We start from the raw sequence: 20,346 nt of genomic DNA on the forward strand, positions 1-20,346 counted from the left end.
ATATATATAGTATTATAGTAGTAGTTTCCCTCAAGAATAATTTTTTGCTAAACTCCACACAACCAAAAAGTATCTGTAAATATATCCAGGCATTCAGCTACCCTGAACTGAACTCAGAGGAATACTGAAAGTTGAGTGGACTCAGCAAAAAGCAAATTTTACAACAGACACCACCTGTCATGATTTCCTGCATCATATAAATGGACAGTCATTGACAAGTTTTTTTTCCCATGGTTATAAGCTTTTCTTAAATGTGTGAATGTGTAAGAGTCTAACATATACATGTTACACTGCCTTAACATGTGGCTCTAATCTGGTCTGAATTTAATGGCTGATCCTTGTTATAATGAGTGCTAATATAGGCATATGGTCAGAGCATCGCCACTGATACCCATGATCTCCATCACACCCCTGGGGCACTTGGAACATACCTCTGTCATGCTGAGTCCAAGTCTAGACATGTATAAGCTGCTCCAGGAGAACCGTGCCTGCTGTCTGTGAAATTGATTGACCTCCACCAATGACAGATGATTGGTGCCTAAGTTGGTGAAGACGGAGCACCAAGTGTGATTGTGCTCTTCTGTGTCTTTATAGTCTGCACTCAGCCTGATTGGGCTCTTGAAGGATGATTACTGTGCATGATTATTGGAATATCTCTGCTCATATCAGCGTTGCTACATTTGTGGCCCCCAGCTTCATAATTATGTCAAATCCTTCTTACACCCCTTCATGCAAAACACACCTTCAAGTATTGCCATATCCATCCAATATCTATATATTACTTTCAGGGCTTTTTAGAAATGTGATGCAGTCTGATTATCATGTAATAGAAGCAACACTTGTGCAGCTGATTTGAAGCTTCCTTTTTGTGGCATCATGCCTCTGTGTCCCCTTATACACATTCCAGGGATTACGTGGATCATTGCCTCTGAGCTGGTCCCATTTGTTCTGCCTGGAGAGCGGCGATTTTGAGATGCCTGGATGTTAGCTATTTGTCTTTGATGTTTTTCTTGCACATGTAAGCGCTGTAGGGGGCATGTGTCAAGGTAGATGAGATTTTAGAGGGAAGAAGTGAAGAAAAAAAGCAACACTTCATCATGGGGTTGAGGTTCTAGAGACGTTTGGTCTTCAGGTCAAAGTGAAACTATGTAAACTTCTTAAAATTTTATCTAACAAACTTGTGAGTACATGTTTGTGAAAACACAATGTGCAGCCACACACTGCTCACACCCACACAACTTTCATTCAATCTCTAAAATATCATAAATCCTTTGGAGAAATGAGTCAAGCAGATACAGAAATCATTTGTGATATTGTCATACTGTGTTTTTTTTTCCAAAATTATAGAAACTTAAGGGAAGGTTTAAGGGAAAAATCTTGAGTTTAGGCATTTAAGGACTTTGACAAAACTTTTCTAAAATTTGCTGTTGTTTTTTGAGAATTGAAAAAATAGCTGTCAAAATTATAGATAGACATGCCAAACCATAATAAGGTTTAGAATAGCGTTTGTCCTTGAAATCAACTGAATCAGCAAGTTTATACAGATAGTCAGGATTAATAAACAAATGTCTGCTTTTACAAGGGAAGTCTGGTGGAGTCTGACATTAAAGTGACATCTTAAATTCTTCTTTCAGGTGTGGATCTCATGAGCTGACTATTTATCTACTGTGCTAAAGCAATCTCCGGAAACATTTCCATTTGTATTAATATGAAAGATATTGCAATATAATTATCTGCAAATATGTGATGAAATTTATGATAGTGGAAAAGTTGAAATTGAAATTACAAGAAACACTTTATATATAAACACTTTGTTTACAACAAAAATATGAATAGCGTGTGATTTGAGTGAGGTTAATGTGAACAATTCTCTATATAATATTTTTAATTTTTAAATGGAAAACAACACAGATGATTAAGTCATACACAATTTGAGAATGATTACTTGTCATCCTTGTTTCTCAGGAGGATGAAGTGTTGATCCTTTCATTAGTATGGATAGCATGTGCTGACTGAAAACAGACTCAAACACAGAGCTCTAGCCATGTGGCCTTAACATCCTGCTGATTAAAACACACCATAAAGTGTAAAGCAGTAAATGCCTCTAATTAATTTCTTCTTACTTTGGTCGGATGTTCTTTGTCCTTCTTGCATTCAATCTATTTCTATGGAAACAGATTGAGTTCTGAAGCCAAACAGTGGAATTGGTTACCGTGGCAGCAAGCCATGACGCCTTGAGAGGCCCTTAATTGAGAGCACGTCTGCTTCATTTTCTTTATTTTGTAATAGATAGCTGTAGCTTCTTGGGGAGTTTGACCTGCTGATGGAGACTGAGCAACTTTCTTCATCTAATACTTAGTATCTGAGTCACTTTCATAGCATTGTAGATATAACCTGATGTTGCCAAGTAGAGGACATCAATAGTGGCATATTGAAAATGTTTTTTTTAACATGAGGATTGAAAATACTGATTTTGTGGTAAAAAATGATGTGATGTTTGGTGATATAAATATATAAATGTGTTCTGTTCATAGGTGCCTCTCCTGACAGGCTGCCTCAAACTCTGGACCTGTGCTCTCCAAACCCGTGCCAAAACAGGGCAATATGCAGAACCCACAGGGACGGCTACTCGTGCTTCTGTGTGCCGGGGTTCCAGGGGGCTCACTGTCAGATTGATGTGAATGAGTGTGTTTCACAGCCCTGCAGCAACGGAGCCACCTGTGTGGACAGAGTGGGCAGGTTCTCCTGTCTGTGTTCTCCCGGGTTTACTGGTGAGTGGGAAGAACTGTGCTGCATCTCCCAAGAGCATCTTAGGAGTGAGACGACATTTCAGTCCCTAAAAAGCAAAAGGCTTTGTCACGAGATATTTATGAGTTCATTACTTTGGGGATTCCTGGCAAATTGGACATACTAGAAAAAAAACTGTAGCGCTTACATGTGCACATGTATCATTTTATGTCATTTCTGTTTGGTCTGTCCAAACTTTTTTCAGGTCAGTCTGTCTCATTTAGGGTACAATATGGATCAAGATTACTGAAGGGGCACAAAGGGTGCAACCGTCAAAACAACCAGCTCGAACAACTGCGTCTTATGAAATTATTAATTAAATGGATAATTATGAGCGCAGCATTGTGGTGCAGGGTTTAGCACTGTCGCCTCACAGCAAGAAGGTTCTGGGTTAAAACCTGCTGGAGGGCTTGGGCCTTTCTGTGTGTCTGTATATACGTGCCCAGAGTATACCCTGCTTCTCCCACACTGTCAGGTGACCCTCAAGAATAAGCTGGTATGGTTAATGGATGGATGGATAATAATAATGTGTCATACTTTTTCTAAGCTATTACCGTGTATGCCTCTATGTATATCTTCTTTTATTTTTAGTACTGTCTTAAATGTCATTGTGATACATTGGAGAAGATACTGTGTATAGTGTACAGTTTTTTTCTGCCTTAGTGTGGCAAACATCTGCAGATCCTTGCTGTGAGATAAAAGAGCAGTCAACACATGATCACAGCCAGTCCACATAAAAGCTGTACTCATTTTCGCCCTCTGCCATCACTCTACGTATCGTGCTTCCCTGCCCTCTGACATCCGTATTGCTTTGATGTTCACAGGGGCCACTTGTGAGGTCCAGATTGATGAGTGTCAATCACAGCCGTGTCTCAGTGGTGGCAGTTGCCATGACTACGCTGGTGGCTTCACTTGCACCTGCCTTCCCGGTTTCCAAGGACACCGGTGCGAAATCAACACGGACGAGTGCCAAGAGCGGCCGTGCCAAAATGGGGCTCGGTGTATAGACGGGGTGAATGAGTAAGCAGCCCGGCCCCAGTCGTGGAAAAGACATATCTTATGCCAAGTTTAGACAAGCTGGACTGTCATGCATAATTACAAAACTACATCTATTAACACAAACTGAGAAAAAACTGTAAATTATCAAATTTCTGAATCATAATCACAATCCTTTTGTGTGATTGTGTCAGATATAGCTGTGACTGCTCTCACACAGCCTTCACAGGCATCCACTGTGAGACACCACTACCTCAATGCCACTCTGAACCCTGCTTCAACAGCGCCATCTGTACGGACGACCAGGGTAACTACACCTGTGAATGCTGGCCAGGTAAATGGAATTGGGTGGAAATGGAAATGGATTTCTGAGTTACAGACTTTATATTTTTCAAAAGTGTTTTTTAATGGTCAAGAGACGCATATATTGTAATCAAGGAGGAGAGACATGGACCTCAGAGGGAGGGATGAGAAATCAATTTGCAAAGAGAGAATAAGACAAAGCAAAGACAGAAGTATACTTAAAACACATGCATACAAATTTGTATACACACTGTGGTATGATGTTGTTCAGACTGTGTGTTTACAGGTGTCTATGTGCAGGTAAACGCATCCATGAATCCACGATGAGAGCACCAAAAACAGAATCTGCCCTCGACATTCTGACTCTATCACGTAGTCTACACTGGATGGGATATTTGCTGTCAGTTATATACATTATTCCCATCTGAAACACTGCTTCCTCCTTTCAGGGTTCCAAGGGCATCAGTGTGAGATAGACATCAGTGAGTGCAGCAGCAGCCCCTGCATGCACGGAGGCCGCTGCATTGAGAGGTCATGGCAGGCCCTGTATGGCAGTGAGCCTCTGCTCCCTGAATATTATGACCAGCAGCATGCTGCAGGCTACATCTGCAGCTGTCCTCCAGGAACAACAGGTAACTTATTCTGAATAACCAAACTGAATTGATTATACACAGGTCTCTAATGACGGTTAAAAAGCAGTATATAGTTTCCACTTCATTCCATAGTATGTAGGGAATTAAGTTCGCTCTGACATACCTGCAAAAATTACCAAAGATGTATTGTATCAGTGAACAGTGTGGAAGTTCAGGGCTCTGATCAGTGGGATGAGGAGTTTTTGCCTGGAGCAACAGCAGTGTGAGAGGGTGAATTTAAAAGAGTATTTTGCTACTTATAAAAATATATTTTTAAAAATGTATGCTAAACATTATATGCATGTACTGCATATTAACACAGTCAGTTCTACCTTTTGATGAAGTGAGAGCTGAGTTAATCCAAAAAGCAAATCATCTCACCCCTAATGGTATCTTGTCATGCGGATAGGTTGAGTTACTGAGTACTTTTAAATGATGAATGAATGAGACCACCCCACTACAACAGGTTTCAATAGATTTCTTTGTTGGGCTCAGTGCATCAATATTATGTTTGCGTAACTCAGTCCAAATATATTATGTTTATATATTATATTAGGAGCATTGCAATAGAAATATCTTTAAATTTTCCAGAAACAACCTACAGGCAACTCAGAATAATACACAGACTCTTTATTAATGGTTTTTACCATGTTCAAAATAAAAACAACATAACTTTTAAGTAAAAGTTAATGTTTCAGTTAATGTGCAGAGAACTCATCAGGGGTGTAATTTGTGACCTAAAAAAAAACAAAAAACAAAGCTAAATTAACTAACTAAATAACTGGGTGGGTGAACTCCCAGGACAGCTTCAGAATCAGCATTGTTGTGATAGAAAACAATTGAAAGAGAAGGCTGTGAAGTCTGTTGTTGACCTTATAACTTTGGTGAACTGACCTTTGTCAGGTTTGACATTTTCATTATTGTAGCGCCCCTCAGTGGTAGTATAAAAAAAGACACTGTGGCAGACAGCACATCATAAACTGCACAATTATTCTCTAGGATTGTCCCAGTTTTTTATAAACAAGAACCCAAGCCTTCACAATAGATTTTATAATGACACAACTGCATGTAGTAGCTTTTAATTGAGTCTCATTATGATGCTGTTTTCATCTTGTCCCTGTTATGGTTGTGTAATGCCTGTGTGAGAGGGCTGTGGGACAGCTGACTCTTAATTGCAAATTAGTTAAATGAGTGCTTAGGTCTAGGAAATCTGATCAACAGATAATGTACTTGATACTATATTACATATGATGATATTCATGTATTCGCAGTGCAACAATGCCTAGAGAAACGTAGCACTGTTGCATTGTTGGATGTTACATCAAATTATACAATTCAATTGCAAAAGCAGAAAATTCTAGTTCTCCTGCTTACACAAGACTTGATCTAGCGATGTAGGTAAGACTGTGAGCCGTTGCCTGCTGAGAGTTGTGTTCTAAAAATTGATTCCCTGCCAGTTGCAGTGGCACTGACTCACTAAGGTGGCCAAATAGCATTAGTTTAATCCCCAGGATCTGGCTTTGCTGGTCTCCTGACTGGAGCTATTCAGCTCTTATGTGGTTGTAGAGAAGTTGACAAGGAGCGGACCTCCACTGGCATGGCCTGTACACACACAGACTAATATGGTGCAGTTAGACAAGTTTGGGGCAGTTCTGGGGGAAAAAGTGACGGCATGATGTGGACACCTGCACCATGGATTTGGGGAATTTTGTTGCTTGGAACAGGTAAAATCAAAACATGTTTTTGTGTAACTAGATATTTAGTATTGGTATTACATAATATGAATTTCATTCAGCTGTTCTTTTATCCTTACATGCTACCAATATAAAACCAATAAATAACTTAATAGCTATCCACAGTGCACTTGAAGCAGCCCTCCTGTTGTTACAGTATTTTTCTACAGTGTACCGTGATGTACTATAGAACATATAATTGTTGCTCCTTACGGCAAAATGCCTACTCGGTGCATTTGTTTCAGATTTTAAATCTGATAGCATCAACAAAAACAAACAGACAAACAGTGTTAGGAGAATACTACATGGAAACTTAAAGTCCTTAGTATTCCTATTATGTAATACCAACTAAAGTGAACTAAAGTGAACTAAACTGAACTGTAATAATAAGGGTTGGTCAGGTGGGGCTAACTTGACAACATGTCTATCAGAGGAGAAACGTGGTAGTTCACACTATTTCAAAGGCCCGAAAAAGTTAAAAAAAAAAAAAACAGGACCCATGATACGCATTAGGAGCAGGTGTCGACAAAATATGGCAGAAAATGCGGGGGGGGGGTCATGTCAGTGTCTACACTAGCAATCATTATGCAACATACCCACGTAATAGCTCAACACAAGTGCATCAATGTGACTTGTTAATGGTAAACTAATAGCAGAGATTTTTTTTTTGAGAGAAATGACAGTTATTACCTTTTATAGTGAGCAGAATAATCAAAATCAGCCCACAGTACATCATGTATACAGTGCATCATTTACATCTGAAATGATGCTTTTAATTTGCTTCACAACTGTAGTCACATAGTTTAGATGGATTTGTTTTTTCCCTTGTTAGACAAAAACACAAGCTAGGGGAAGTTATTGTTTTCTTGTGTTGACAGGTTCCCTCTGTCAGGAGGTGATAAACCAGTGTGATCCCAGTCCCTGCCAGAATGGGGGCAGGTGTGAGAGCCATGTTGGAGGCTACGTTTGCCACTGCCTCAAGCAGAGTCATGATGGCATTCTCTATGGAGGTGTAAACTGTGATGTGAGGCTGGTGGGCTGTGAGGGACATGAATGCCAGAACCAAGGCTCCTGCTCTCCCTTCCTGTTGGATGGGACTCACGGTTACACCTGCTCCTGCTCAGCTGGGTACACTGGACCCCTCTGCGTGACCCCTACCACATTCTCCTTTGAACGCAGAGGCTACCTGCTGCTTCAGAGTCCCTTAGTGGATGCTGAGGTCTCTTGCAACATCACTCTCAGCTTCAAGACTGTTCTGCCCAGAGCAGTGTTGTTCCAGCGGAACAACAGGGGCCTGCTGCTGAGCCTGGAGCTGGAGGGAGGCCAGCTTCGTCTCACACTGTGGAAGGAGGCTTCTGCTGGTGCTGAAGCAGAGCTTTCTAGCCAGTCTCTGGAGCTTCCACACAATGTCACAGACGGAGAGTGGCATTCTGTAGAGGCCCTGCTTGGAAACTGGGTGCTCAGCCTGAAACTCTTGGATGACACTGGGAGCTGTGGGAACCAGTCATGCCACAGGGTGGCCCCACTCCAAAGCACCCTGGGCAGGCTGGTGGCGCATCCTCAGAACACTTTTATCGGAGGAGTGCTTCAGGACTCAAATGGCCCTAGTGAGGCCTCTCCACTTCCAGCATTTATTGGCTGCATGCGAGATGTGTTTGTGGACTGGCAGCTCGTCGTCCCTGAGGAATGGCTGAGTGACTCTGCTGTTAACGTGTCCCCTGGCTGCAGCCACAGGGACCGCTGCCTGGATGTGCCTTGCCAAAACAGAGGACAGTGTGTCAACCTGTGGCAGAGCTACCAGTGCTGGTGTCCAAGGCCTTATGAGGGGCACGACTGTGAGGAGGGTATGTATACAGCTGTTAAATAATAGACTATATTATAGGTGGAAAAACTGGAAAGTCAAATAGCAACATTGGAAAAACTGGTTGTAGATTTTGGTTTTCTAAATCTATTAGTGCTGTCAAATGAGGTTTATTGCACAAACATAAACAACAACAAAAAATGTGCGGAAAAGTTTGATATATCCAAATAATAAATAATAATAATTTGGATTTTTATAGCACTTTTCAAGTTACCCAAGGCCGCTTTACAGGGAAAGAAACATAAAATAAATAAAGAACAAATAAATTAAAACAAGACAAGACAGAATAGGGATGGCAGAGATTGGAGGAGATTGGAGGAGATGAGGCAGCTAGAGGCCATAGGCCTTGGTGAACAGGTGGGTTTTCAGCAGTTTTTTGGAAATGTCCAGAGATGCGGCGGCTGTGCTGATCTCTTCTGGGAGAGAGTTCCAGAGGGTGGGGGCTGCCACACTGAATGCTCTGTCACCGAAAGATCGCAGGCTGGTGTCACCAAAAGCAGATATGAGACTCATATTTACGCTGTAGGCTTTTTGAGATAACCAGATTAATTGCGATCAGAGTACGAAGTCACTCTCATCAAATTTCTTAAGTGGGTGAAAGAAAAACAAACATCTTCAGTTGCTGATGTGTAACAGAAGATAAGGGAGCAGAAACGAGGCCAATCAAAAGCCACAGTAAAGGACAGAGGCAGAGATCCTCTTATCTGACGCACTGGATTAAGGATGGCAGGGATTCTATTTTGGAAGTACACAGAGGAACATTCAAGGAAACTGCACACCATTCAGTGAGCTAAGGAAACCTTTCATCAAGACATTAGAAGCTGAGTGATAAGTTGAATGAAAAAAAAGGTTGCATTTTTATTTTCAATAGCCTCTTGAGTCTAAAGCAGATTACTGATCACCAGTGTGTGATGGGATATTTGCATACACATTTACCCTAATGGACACAAATGCACACACTTCAAAAGTATCTCCACACATACAAATCCAAGCTTTTATTTAGCTGTTATATGACCTATTGTTTTCTGCATGACCTCTGTGTGTTCTCAGTGTTCTGGCTGCCTTATCAGGTGACCAAACCACAGTAGAAAGTGATGACAAAGGGCACAGATCATACAGTATATGAGGGCTGCTGGCTGCTTAAATTTCCCCTTTCGTTGTCTGTTCTTCTTGGGACCTCAACGGAAACTGCTTAAATGTCTTTTCCCCAGATAGTGAGAATTCTGCGAACACCCAAATCTGTCATGATGCTCTTTTAATTTTAAATTTTTAGATTATATGCTTAGCACAGATGAGAAGAAACCATCATAATATTAAATGAATGAATTGTATCAAAAGACATTTCTGAGATTTGGGGGCGTAAGCTCTGTTTGTACTTGGTGCACACTGACATCAGTTACATGCACCCCAACTCTCTTTCTGCATTTGGTTGAGTACAATGTTTTTCTCCTTTTTAATCTTTCTGTTCTCAGTACAAAGAAAGACCTGCAAATAAATTTACATTCTTGAACTTATAAAAACCCCTTTGAATATAACACATGTTGGCCAAGATGAAAAGTTCTGAAGATATTTCCCTGGTACTGACACCCAGTCAACTCGCTTTTCTCATCTTGATCACCTTTTCCCCCCTTTTGCAGAGCATGTGACTGCACGCTTTGGGAATGAGGACTCTCACAGTTACGCTGCGTTCACAGTCACTGATGATCTGGGTCACGACCTCCACATCTCCCTCTTCCTGCGTACACGGAGGCGCAACGGACTCCTCCTGGTGCTCGCCAACAGCAGCAGCCAGTACCTGCACATGTGGCTGGAGGACGGCAGGGTCACGGTTCAGCTCAACAACAACTTCGAGACTCTGCGGTCAGAGAGTGCGGTCGATGACGGGGAAGTCCACTTTGTGAGTGTAGAGGTGGCGGAGGATCATATGGCGCTGTACATAGCGGCTCAGAAACAGGGTGATGTGGAGATCAGGACAGTCAATGTCCAAGCGGGAGATACTGTGTATGTGGGAGGTCTGTTGGAGAGCAAGACGACTTCAGTGTTTGGTGGATATTTTAAAGGTTGCATCCAGGACCTGAGGATCAGTGACACTAGACTGCAATTCTTTGGGTTGGACACCTCAGTGAGAACTTATCCTTTGGAGTTCATGGAGAATGTGACCAGTGGGTGCTCAGGGGACAACACCTGTAGTGTGAGTATTTCTATTTATTTTTATTTTCAGCCTCTCTCACTGCTGATGATGTCTGTCTTTAGTGATGGAATAGTGTCACGTCTATGAGAGCATTGACGCATAGTTAAAACTCATCAAAGAGACGCCATGAAATATTTGGTATGAGTAAACCCCTGTATCAATTTCTCATCCTCAGAGGAACCCTTGTCTCAACGGAGGGATGTGTTACTCCAAGTGGGATGACTTTACCTGCACCTGCCCCCCCAGCACAGCAGGGCGGCACTGTGAAGAGGTCAGGTGGTGCGAGCTGTCCCCTTGCCCCACAGACTCAGAGTGCAGGATGCTGATCCAGGGATATGAATGTAAGTGAAGTCCAAATTAATCAGAGTGAGTTTTTAAGTCAAGTCTCAAGTCATAGGTGGCAAATCCAAGTCTGGTCGCAAAACTTTATGATACATTTTTTTAGTTTTTTTTGCTATGGTAAAGGTTTCCAGGCTGGAATGCTGATGATTAAAATACCACAGAATTTGAACATTTTCCTTTCATGTATGTTTATAATTTTTTTTTTTTACATAGCTGGCATCAAGACCTTATAATGCATAAACCAAAGAATTAAATTTAGCATATCTCAAGCTACTGTACAAAGGGCCTTTCCCAACACTGTTGTATGTATTAGTCATTTTTCTGGCATTTTACCAGGCCTAAACCTGAGAAAAGTCATTTTTGTAACTTCACTCTGACTCGAGTCCAAGGCTCAAGTCCACACCTGTGGTTATGAGAAATTTTTAATCAGTGTTAGAAGGTCAGAAAATGTTCTAACAGCTGATGTTACTAATACTAATACTAATTTTTAAGTTATTACATAATGTGACAGTTGTTACTCAGTCACTTCATGCTCTCAAATGCACCTGAACAGTGAGTTCATTTTTGTCCCATGTTTTTGAAGATACATTTTGCTTCCATGTTCTTCTGGAATCTTCTTGACATCATTTCTAGGTTTCTAGGTCTAGGTCTGTTACCTCTTAGACCTACATATACCTTATCTAATCTTTGACCTTGTTTGTGGTATTGGTCATTGCTGACTTAATTGGTCACCATGTAACACACACTTGATTATATACCGGCCTCAATCTGCCCACACAGTATACTGAATGTGCTCCATAAAGCAGGATTGGCCTGAGGCCAGCTTATCCTTTTTTTACTGGGATTAGTGATGATTTACTGTGTCGCCCGTCTGTCCTGTAAGCCACCCCCGATGTTAAGTGATTAACTCACTGAAGACCAAATACCTGCTTCTTACAGGTATTTACGATAGATGACCTCATGTAGTTGCCTAAAAGGATTTCAGTGTTATCAAACAGGGAAATGCGATGCTGTAATAATGTCTGTTGTCTGTCAGATCTTTAAATTAGAAGTCTTAATACCTTTGTTGTTTTCTGGTTTTTAAAGCCTGTAGATAATCAAGACTGAGAAACCAGCTGACAGAGGGTGCTACAAAGTGAGTGTGTAAATGTGTAAACAAATATACATGGCAGATATTTTCTCTTCTAGGCTACTCCAATGCAACTTTCATGAACGACAGCACTGTGCTGTCCTACCGGGGAAACGGCCATATATCCCGCAATCTAACTAACCTCTCCCTAAACCTGCGCACACGGAGGCGTAATGCAGCTATCCTGCATGCAGAGAAGGGCTCAGCATTCATCACACTCTCTGTCCAGGACGGGTTCCTCTTCATGGAGCTTCAGAGCACCGCTTCAGACGACAGTGAGGGAGAGGGAGGGGAAGGTGTGTCTACAGTCAGCCTCAGCAGCCAGAGGAGTGTCAGTGATGGTGAGTGGCACAGTGTCCATGTGTTCATGGCAGCGCCGTGGGCACCAACCTCCCGGTGGATGCTGGTTCTGGATGAAGAAATAGAGGAAGCCAGCACTTCCAGGAGCCAGGGAGGCAACATGGACTTCCTCAGGCAGGAGGTGGACATCTTCTTGGGAGGCCTGGCCCCCGATGCCGGCTGGTCCATGGCTGGATGTCTGAGCACAGTTGAGCTGGGTGGCATTGCCCTGCCTTACTTCAGCTCCTCTGATGTGAACCTCCCGCGCCTACAGGAGGAGCAGTTCATCCAGACATCACTGCAACCACCGCTCCTTGGCTGCAATGGGGCCCCCGTGTGTGAGCCGAACCCCTGCCTGAACGGAGGGGAGTGCCAGGACCACTTCAACACCTACAACTGCAGCTGTGCAGAGGGCTGGGCCGGGAGACGCTGTGACTTCTTCACCAACACCTGCGCTTCCGGTCCCTGTGTCCACGGCAACTGCAGCATCAACGGGCTCACGTACGAGTGCACCTGTGAGTTTGGCTACGCAGGTGTGGACTGTGAGGAGGAGGTGGATGTGTGTGAAAACCACCTGTGTGCCCATGGAGGCACCTGTCTGCACGGGCCGGACAGGTACGCCTGCCTCTGCCCTGAGAACTACACCGGACCCCTCTGCAAGTAAGTGTTCTGGATATAGCGCAAAAAAAAAAAAAAAAAGAATAGAATAGAATAGAATAAAAATAGCCTAGAATAGTGGCTTTCTGGTGAAACGCAACAGGCTTGTGGAAAGTATAGACCAGCGGCAGAAGAGGAAACAATCCCAATATGAATATTCAATACTTTGAAGATGACTTTGCTCTTCTATGAACGGTTTTCAGAGCTTTAGTTAGTTAGTAAACACAAAATACACAAATAAATGCTCCAAAATTGCACAGACAAGGGACCGCAGCACAACACAAAGAAGATCCTTCACTGTAAATGTCTCCGCATCTCTGCCTCTGTTCAGCATTTCAACCACACCTGCAGTGAGTGTCTCAGAAGCTGCATTTCTATTCTAGTGTCAGCCAGAAAAGGCCTCAGTCTGCTGTGGTGTCTCACTACACAAGGCTCTCTGGTTCAGCACCAGTTTCTTTCCCCTGTCATCTACCGTTTGCCTCCGAGAACCAGCAGGGGAACGCCTCCAACCATTTATCCTGTAAACACACAGCCTCTTGCATTTTGCATCTCTTGCACAAGAAAAACCTTTGCAAGTGTCTCGCTAAGCAAGCCACCAGACAAGCTTCACGTCTCCCTTTACTGGGAACATCTACGCTGTAAAGTTTTCATCAAAATGACTTCTTTTTGTTTGTCTCTCTTGTTTGTGTCTCTTTCTACCCCCATCTTGCCATCTGGTTCTCTCCAGTGAACGCATTGAAGAAATTCCGTGGTACATTGTTGTCAGAAAAGTGTAAGTTGTTTTATTTTTTTTTTCTTCTTCTATTTCTCCGGTGTTCGCTATTTGTTTCCTGTTAGATATTTGTCTCTCATATGTCATGTACGGTGTCTCCTTTTTTTTTTTTTTTTTTTGTTTGACAACATGCGACAAAACGCCAAGCAAAGCTAATATTACCGTCGCCTGTGACATTGTTTGCTTTAAAAGGAGATAACCACTGTTTCACATGAGTGACAGCTTAGTTCAAAATGATTCCCGGCACCTTAATTAAAACTTCACCCACCAAAACTGTGCACTTTTTAAAATGAAAAAGCTTGTATTTTGTAATTGTTGAGGGATGAATTTCAAATTGCCAACAGATGCAGAACATTTTGGAACAGAGCTGCTGTGCTTCAGGCAAACACAAGGTTACAGAGGCCAAAGAGGAATGGTTGGCTTTTTCATTCCTGTACATGTGATTTGACATCCTGCTGGTGAATAGTTGCATGAGGTCTTTAATCTTATTATCCTGGTCACCTCCTAAACCTCTTTGTCTCCCCTGTGGAGAGCAGCGGGAGGCCATACAATGCAACTCCTGTCTGGCTCATTCCTCTGCTTCCGTATAGACGTCAAACTCTGGGGAACTCAACAATACCTCTGACTGTACAGGCTCAAATAAAAACACACAAGTTGCACATGCTTTCACCCTCTAACATGTCTGACCGTCCTTTACCAGACGGCCCAAGCTGCCTGTTTCTGTGTGTGGCGATGACACCAGAAACTACACCTGCTTCAACGGAGGCAACTGCACTGACCGAGAGCTTTCCTGTGACTGTCCCCCCGGCTTCAACGGACACCGGTAGGAAAGAAAGATACGTGATTATTGTTAAATGAAAACCTGTGAATAAGTAAAATGGATCCAAAATGATTTGCCTACGGAGCATTGTGTGAGTTCAGGCAGAGAACTGATGTCATGGCTGCTTTAGCTGACAATCATTGGCTCATTTACCACCTGTGTGGCTAACAGCTGACCAGTATATTCATGCAGGTGCACAACATGGCCATTATAACCTGATAGCAGCAGCAGCAGATGAAGTATATAACATATATAGCATTGTTTGATAGTTAATACTGATACATCAGTGCATAAGCAGCATTTTACTGTTGGAGCAGATTGAGGTGGAGCCAGTTTTAACCACTTTATATACTGTTGGGTAGAATCGTCCAGTGGTCCTCATCCTAGGGGTCGGGCCCCTCCAGAGGGCCTTGAAATGATTAATAGGGTAGGAAAGACTATAATAATATTTATGGCTTTTTTTCACTTTCTTGTGAAAACAATTGATAAAAAAGATTGATAAAAAAGATTTAAATAGATAATCATCCCTTTAGGTCTCAAACAGTTATTTAAATGAAACCATCTGAGATCTTCAGAAGGCAAATCTCTTATTGGTGGAACTAGTTACAACTCATGGACATAAATGTAGTAAAAAATGCCCCTCAAATGTAGTGCCAAACCTAACAATAAAACCAGCTGCTATAAGTGGTCAAAGTGTCTCTGACGGAACTGCGACTTTGTGTCTGCAGGTGTGAGCAGGAGGTGGATGAGTGCAGGTCCAACCCCTGTCTGAACGGAGGCTACTGCCGCAACCTCATCAACAAGTTTGTCTGCGTGTGCGACATGAGCTACGCTGGAGACATATGCCAGACGGATGTAAGCGACATTTACTTTTACGTGGCGGTTCTGCTGTGGCAGAACCTCTTCCAGCTGCTTTCTTACCTCATCCTCAGGCTGGACGACGAGCCAGAGGTAGACTGGGGAGAACACGACTGAGTGCGTCTGTGTGTGTGTGTGTGTGTGTGTGTGTGTGTGTGTGTGTGTGGGACGTTTTGACAGTATGGGTGCGGGGGGGTGGGGTGGGGGGGTGGGGGGGTCTTAAGCTTTGTCAGTGTATTTGCACAGGTGATTAATTGTTGGAAAAGCCCTGTAGTTTTCTTTACACACATGTAATGTCCAGCACACTGCATATGTTAGGGTTTGCTCTAGTTCGGCGTGCAGGTAATGGTACCACAGAGCTGTTTCTGTGCCTTAAAATGACACTTTGGTAATCAGAAGCACCTTATTCGATATAGTTATTTCTTTTACTCCATTTGATGTACTTATTTAAGTAGCTGTAAATCATACAGGCAGTAATTGCTTGTAAAACCACCACAGACAAAACCATTTAGGGCTGTAACAAATCAATTTAATTATGGATGAATCTGTTGATTATTCTCTTGATATTTTACTCATCGTTCAATCTATAAAATGTGAAAAATGGCCATCACATGTTGTCAGGGCCCATTCGAACCGTTCATTTTGTCTGAGCAACAGTCCAAAAAAACTAAACAAACTCAATTTGAAACAGGAAATCAGAGAGTGTTTACTTCATAAATCCCTTAAAATATGAATCTGTTATTAAGCTTGAAGGTAATTATTATTAATCTGTATATTGACTAATTAATTGATCAAATATTTGTGTCAGCACAAAACTGCAGGGTGGTTACTATGGTCTAAAGGGAAGGATAGTCTACATTCAATAAAGCCCGTTTTTGGTGAAGGGAGGAACATTATAATTTATTTAGTTATTTATAATGTTTCTCATTGAGGATATCTGTCAGTCTCGTCTGAACTGGATTTTTCGAGCTCCGTACGGATGAATGTGTGAACTATCAAAAACAGTCACAAAAAGCACCTACAGGGGCTAGGAGATGTCTCTTTGTTCTTGATGTGCATTCAGAGCACTGCGGTGTCTGATTGACTGACTGACTGACTGACTGCTGTGCGTTGTTTTGTACCAAAGAAGAAGTTTCTTTCTCTAAACCTTCCTGTGTGAGGCGAGGATATTTTAAGCCTGAATTCTCTGCGGCTCTGCTTGAACGGTACCTATCAACATTTACCATGCTGTTGTGGTCAACGTTTCATAACGCTCTGAATCATTGCACTTGTCTGTTCCTCATGGTAGACTTGCTCATGGTAGTCTTCTCAGTGTTGTTGTGCTGACACTGTGCTGAATGATCCATGTATGATACATGTCACTTCTATCTTTGTCTTTCCTCCATCATATTCTGTCCTCATGTCCTGTCTCCATTTTAAATCCTGTGTCTGTCTCTGTTGTTGTCAAATAAAAAAAAAAAAAATCTTTCTTACCAATCTTGATTTGTTTGTCTGTCTTTTCATCTCTTTCAACTGTTTTTCTCTTCCATAACAACATATTTGTTTGATTTCCATTTTCACGTCCTATTTTCACCTTGGTACAAACTTACTTACAAACTTACTAACTGTGTATCGGCGTATGTGTGCGTGAAGAAGTGGACGTGCCCAAGTCAGGTGGCTACCGTGACACCAAACATAGACACCTAATCTCTCTTAACAAGATCTAGTGTGGGTATATCCCAGAATAGCCCAAGTTCATAGCCCAAGTTGCAACACGTCCATGCAAGTTTATCTGAAGTTAATAAAAGGGTTCAGCAGTCTCAGATAGTCAAATCAAGTAAATATAGTATCTTCCAAGGACTGTTTCCAATGACACTATTTCCCCATTGAGCTGCAGTAAAGGGATAATAACAAACAAGTCTTGAACAGCTGAAGCCTTTAAACTGGCCAGTATGAACAGGACGATTACATCAAGAAAAACCTGTTTCAATGTTCATATGGGCACATGACTGTTGTTTAAAGACCTACTTTCCTTCAATAAAAAAAAGTCTTTTTGATGATGTGGAAGAAGTTGACTGGCTCACACAAAATCCTGAGCTTAACCCCAGCCCTCATCACCCAACCTCACTAATACTGCTGTGGCTGAATGGGATCAAATAACTTGCAGCCAGGCTCCAGAATCTGTTGGAATATCTTCCCAGAGGAGTGGAGTTTTTGTTTAACGTATGTATGTAACGTTCAGGCTCCCACATACTTTTGACCACATAGTAAATATGCAATGGCACTTCTCTTTCGTTACACCTGCTGTCTCGCTCCCGTCTTGTCTCTTTCAAGTCTGTGTGTGTGTGTGTGTGTGTGTGTGTGTGTGTGTGTGTGTGTGTCCTTTGCAGCCCTAATGGTGAGGAAAGAGGGGGAGGAAATGTGAAGCAGTTCTTCAGTGCTGGCACTGATGTGGCCATCCTTTGGGAGAGAGAGAGAGAGAGAGAGAGAGAGAGAAATGTGCTTTGCCAGCAGAAACAGCAGCATGTGCCGCTGAAGTGCAGTTTCAGCAGAGAACTGGTGACATTCACAGAAGTTCGGTCTGCTTCACAGAAACGTATGAGGGCAGCTTATGTGGCAGGCACACACACACATACACACATACACACACACACACACACAGACAAACACGCACAGATTGGGTTGATTGTGCTGACAGCAGGGAAGCATAGCTGCCATTTCTGTGTGTGTGTGTAGCTGCTCTTGTTGTGGCTTCAGGGTGGCCTTGCCATGTACCTTAGAGACTGGTTAGTCAGACATCTCCGCGACTCTCCTTCTCTTTCTCTCTCTCTCTCTTTCTCTCTCTGTCTGTGTGTGTGTGTGTGTGTGTGGCAGTCAGTGACTGATGGCGGGTCCTGGCTGCAGGCTGCTCCGGTTCGCTTGTGTCACACTTGCTCTGACAGCCAACTGTGCTGCGGTGACAGGTAAGCACTTTCCAGGAGTCAACAAAGAACCTGTAGCGAGGAAAAGGGAAGTGTAATGTCTAGAGCGAGTTTTTTTTTTTTTTGCCTCGGGATATGGATGGTTGTATTTTTATGAGAATTATGTATCCACGTTGATTGCTCAGTGTAAAGTTTGCTTACTTCTGAGATTTTTTTTCCCAGAGCCTTGTGTAACCTGACAAGCTCAGTGAGAAGCTTTAGTTATGGAGATAGTGTCAGCCAGAATTTGAAGTGCTATGGGACGATACTTACAGCTGTTGTGCTGTTGGTAACCTTGTATCAGCCACTCAGAGTGTCACGACTATCACACCTACCACGACGACTGATGTAAGTGCAATCTGCTGCTGCTTCTGGTTAATGAATGTTAACAATCACTCACCTGCTGCTGCTGGAGGCTTTGATTGGTCTTGATTCACTGGGTTCGACCGGTGAGGTCAGAATCGTGTGTTTGCATGCAGGGTACTGGTGTTTCTGCTCGGCGGTGAGGCTGTTTGTGTGTGTGTATTTATTTTTTTATTTTTTTGGTGTGTGAAGATCAAAGGGCCACGAGGGCTGTGTGTTAAAAATGAATCTTAGCAGGTTTCACAAGTCATTGAAACACCCTCAGACACCTCATGTAAAATAGCTTTTCTTCCGACTTGAAAAGAGTGTGTGTGTATGAGCTATTTTTGGTGTGTGAGTGTTTTTTGTTTTTTCTCTGGTGGTGTTATGTGCTGATGGGATCATCAGGCAGCATCTTGCCTGTATGTATGTGTATGTGTGTATGATCCTCCACAGATAAAGCGTGCTCCAGACAGCTCTCGGGTGGCTGCCGTGCTGGCGCCGTGTCTGATTGGCTTGGCGGTAGTGGTGATGGTGGGGCTGGCGATGGCCGTAGCCAAACTGCGCGAGAGGCGGCAGACGGAGGGAGGTTTCAGTCCACGGCAACTCGAGGCTCCTGGTGGTCGCAGCCCACCTGCTGAGCTGGGAAACACATCCATCAGCACCTTGGCAGCGCGCGTGGAGCGCCTGGTGTAGTGTAAAGCAGTCAGGAGAGGAGAAGTGTGTGTGTAAGAGTGTGTGACTGCAGAGGGAAAGTGTGAGAGAGAGACAGAAATAAACAGTGTACCCTGTGTGTGAAAAATCTTTCAACCAAAACATTTGCCTGAATTTTTTTTTTTTTTCTATAAGCATCTGTTTCTCTTTCCCACCTCCCCGCAGCTGACCTCTGAGGGTTTGACCTCTGACCTCTTGCTGTCCATCAGTCTGGTGTCTGTTGTCTTGCTGCTGGTTCTCATCCTGACCTCCATTGGACTGGTGGTGGCGCTGAACCGCCGCGCCACCCACGGCACCTACAGTCCCAGCCGGCAGGAGAAGGAGGGATCGAGGGTGGAGATGTGGAGCATCACCCAGCCGCCACCTATGGAGAGACTGATATGAGATGCAGGTGGGGGCAGTGTTTACATGCAGGCTAATAATCTCATTGTTAGAGTCGTGTAGGAGCTGATAAGCAGAAATACTCCTGATATCAGATGTATGGCCAACTCAGATGGGATTGAACATCTGGATCCTGCCTGTAAACATGGTCTTCACCTCGCAGTACCTCCATCCTAAAACAATCGTTGCTGTCTTTCTTCATTCGCCAATGCACATGCTGGAAGACTGTATGAGATCTTGTGTGTAAATACGTAGCCCAGAGATGTTTTGCACCTGGCTTCACCACCCAGCAGTTCATCCATCTAAATGCAAAGATCTGCAATCAGCAGGTATTGAGTCTGTCACATCTTTGTGTCCATAATTATAGAGCTGATGGACCAGTGAACACACACACACACACACACACACACACACACACACACACACACACACACTATATCTTAAAACCTCATCCGGAAACAAGCAGAATAAATCTAAACATTCCTTATTTAAATTCCTAAAATTCGATCCATGTGTATTTATTACAGGAAAATTGTCTCTTCTACTTCTA

At 42.9% G+C, this 20,346-nt stretch overlaps 1 protein-coding gene across 1 annotated transcript; it reads left to right on the forward strand.

The window, feature by feature from the left end:
- The first annotated feature begins 393 nt into the window (after window positions 1-393).
- LOC111236217 (protein crumbs homolog 1-like) lies at window positions 394-20,129 on the forward strand. The gene is made up of 13 exons (XM_022764915.1): window positions 394-493; window positions 2,535-2,771; window positions 3,612-3,807; window positions 3,978-4,117; window positions 4,536-4,718; window positions 7,330-8,295; window positions 9,950-10,503; window positions 10,679-10,844; window positions 12,034-12,973; window positions 13,698-13,742; window positions 14,443-14,565; window positions 15,291-15,417; window positions 19,581-20,129. Exons 1-13 carry the CDS (start codon window positions 394-396, stop codon window positions 19,797-19,799), a joined length of 3,996 nt encoding a protein of 1,331 aa, XP_022620636.1. The 3' UTR covers window positions 19,800-20,129.
- The last annotated feature ends 217 nt before the right edge of the window (window positions 20,130-20,346 follow it).

This window comes from Seriola dumerili, unplaced genomic scaffold (genome assembly GCF_002260705.1).
Source record: "Seriola dumerili isolate Sdu_G_001 unplaced genomic scaffold, Sdu_1.0 BDQW01000002.1, whole genome shotgun sequence".
In the NCBI taxonomy this organism is placed as follows: domain Eukaryota; kingdom Metazoa; phylum Chordata; class Actinopteri; order Carangiformes; family Carangidae; genus Seriola; species Seriola dumerili.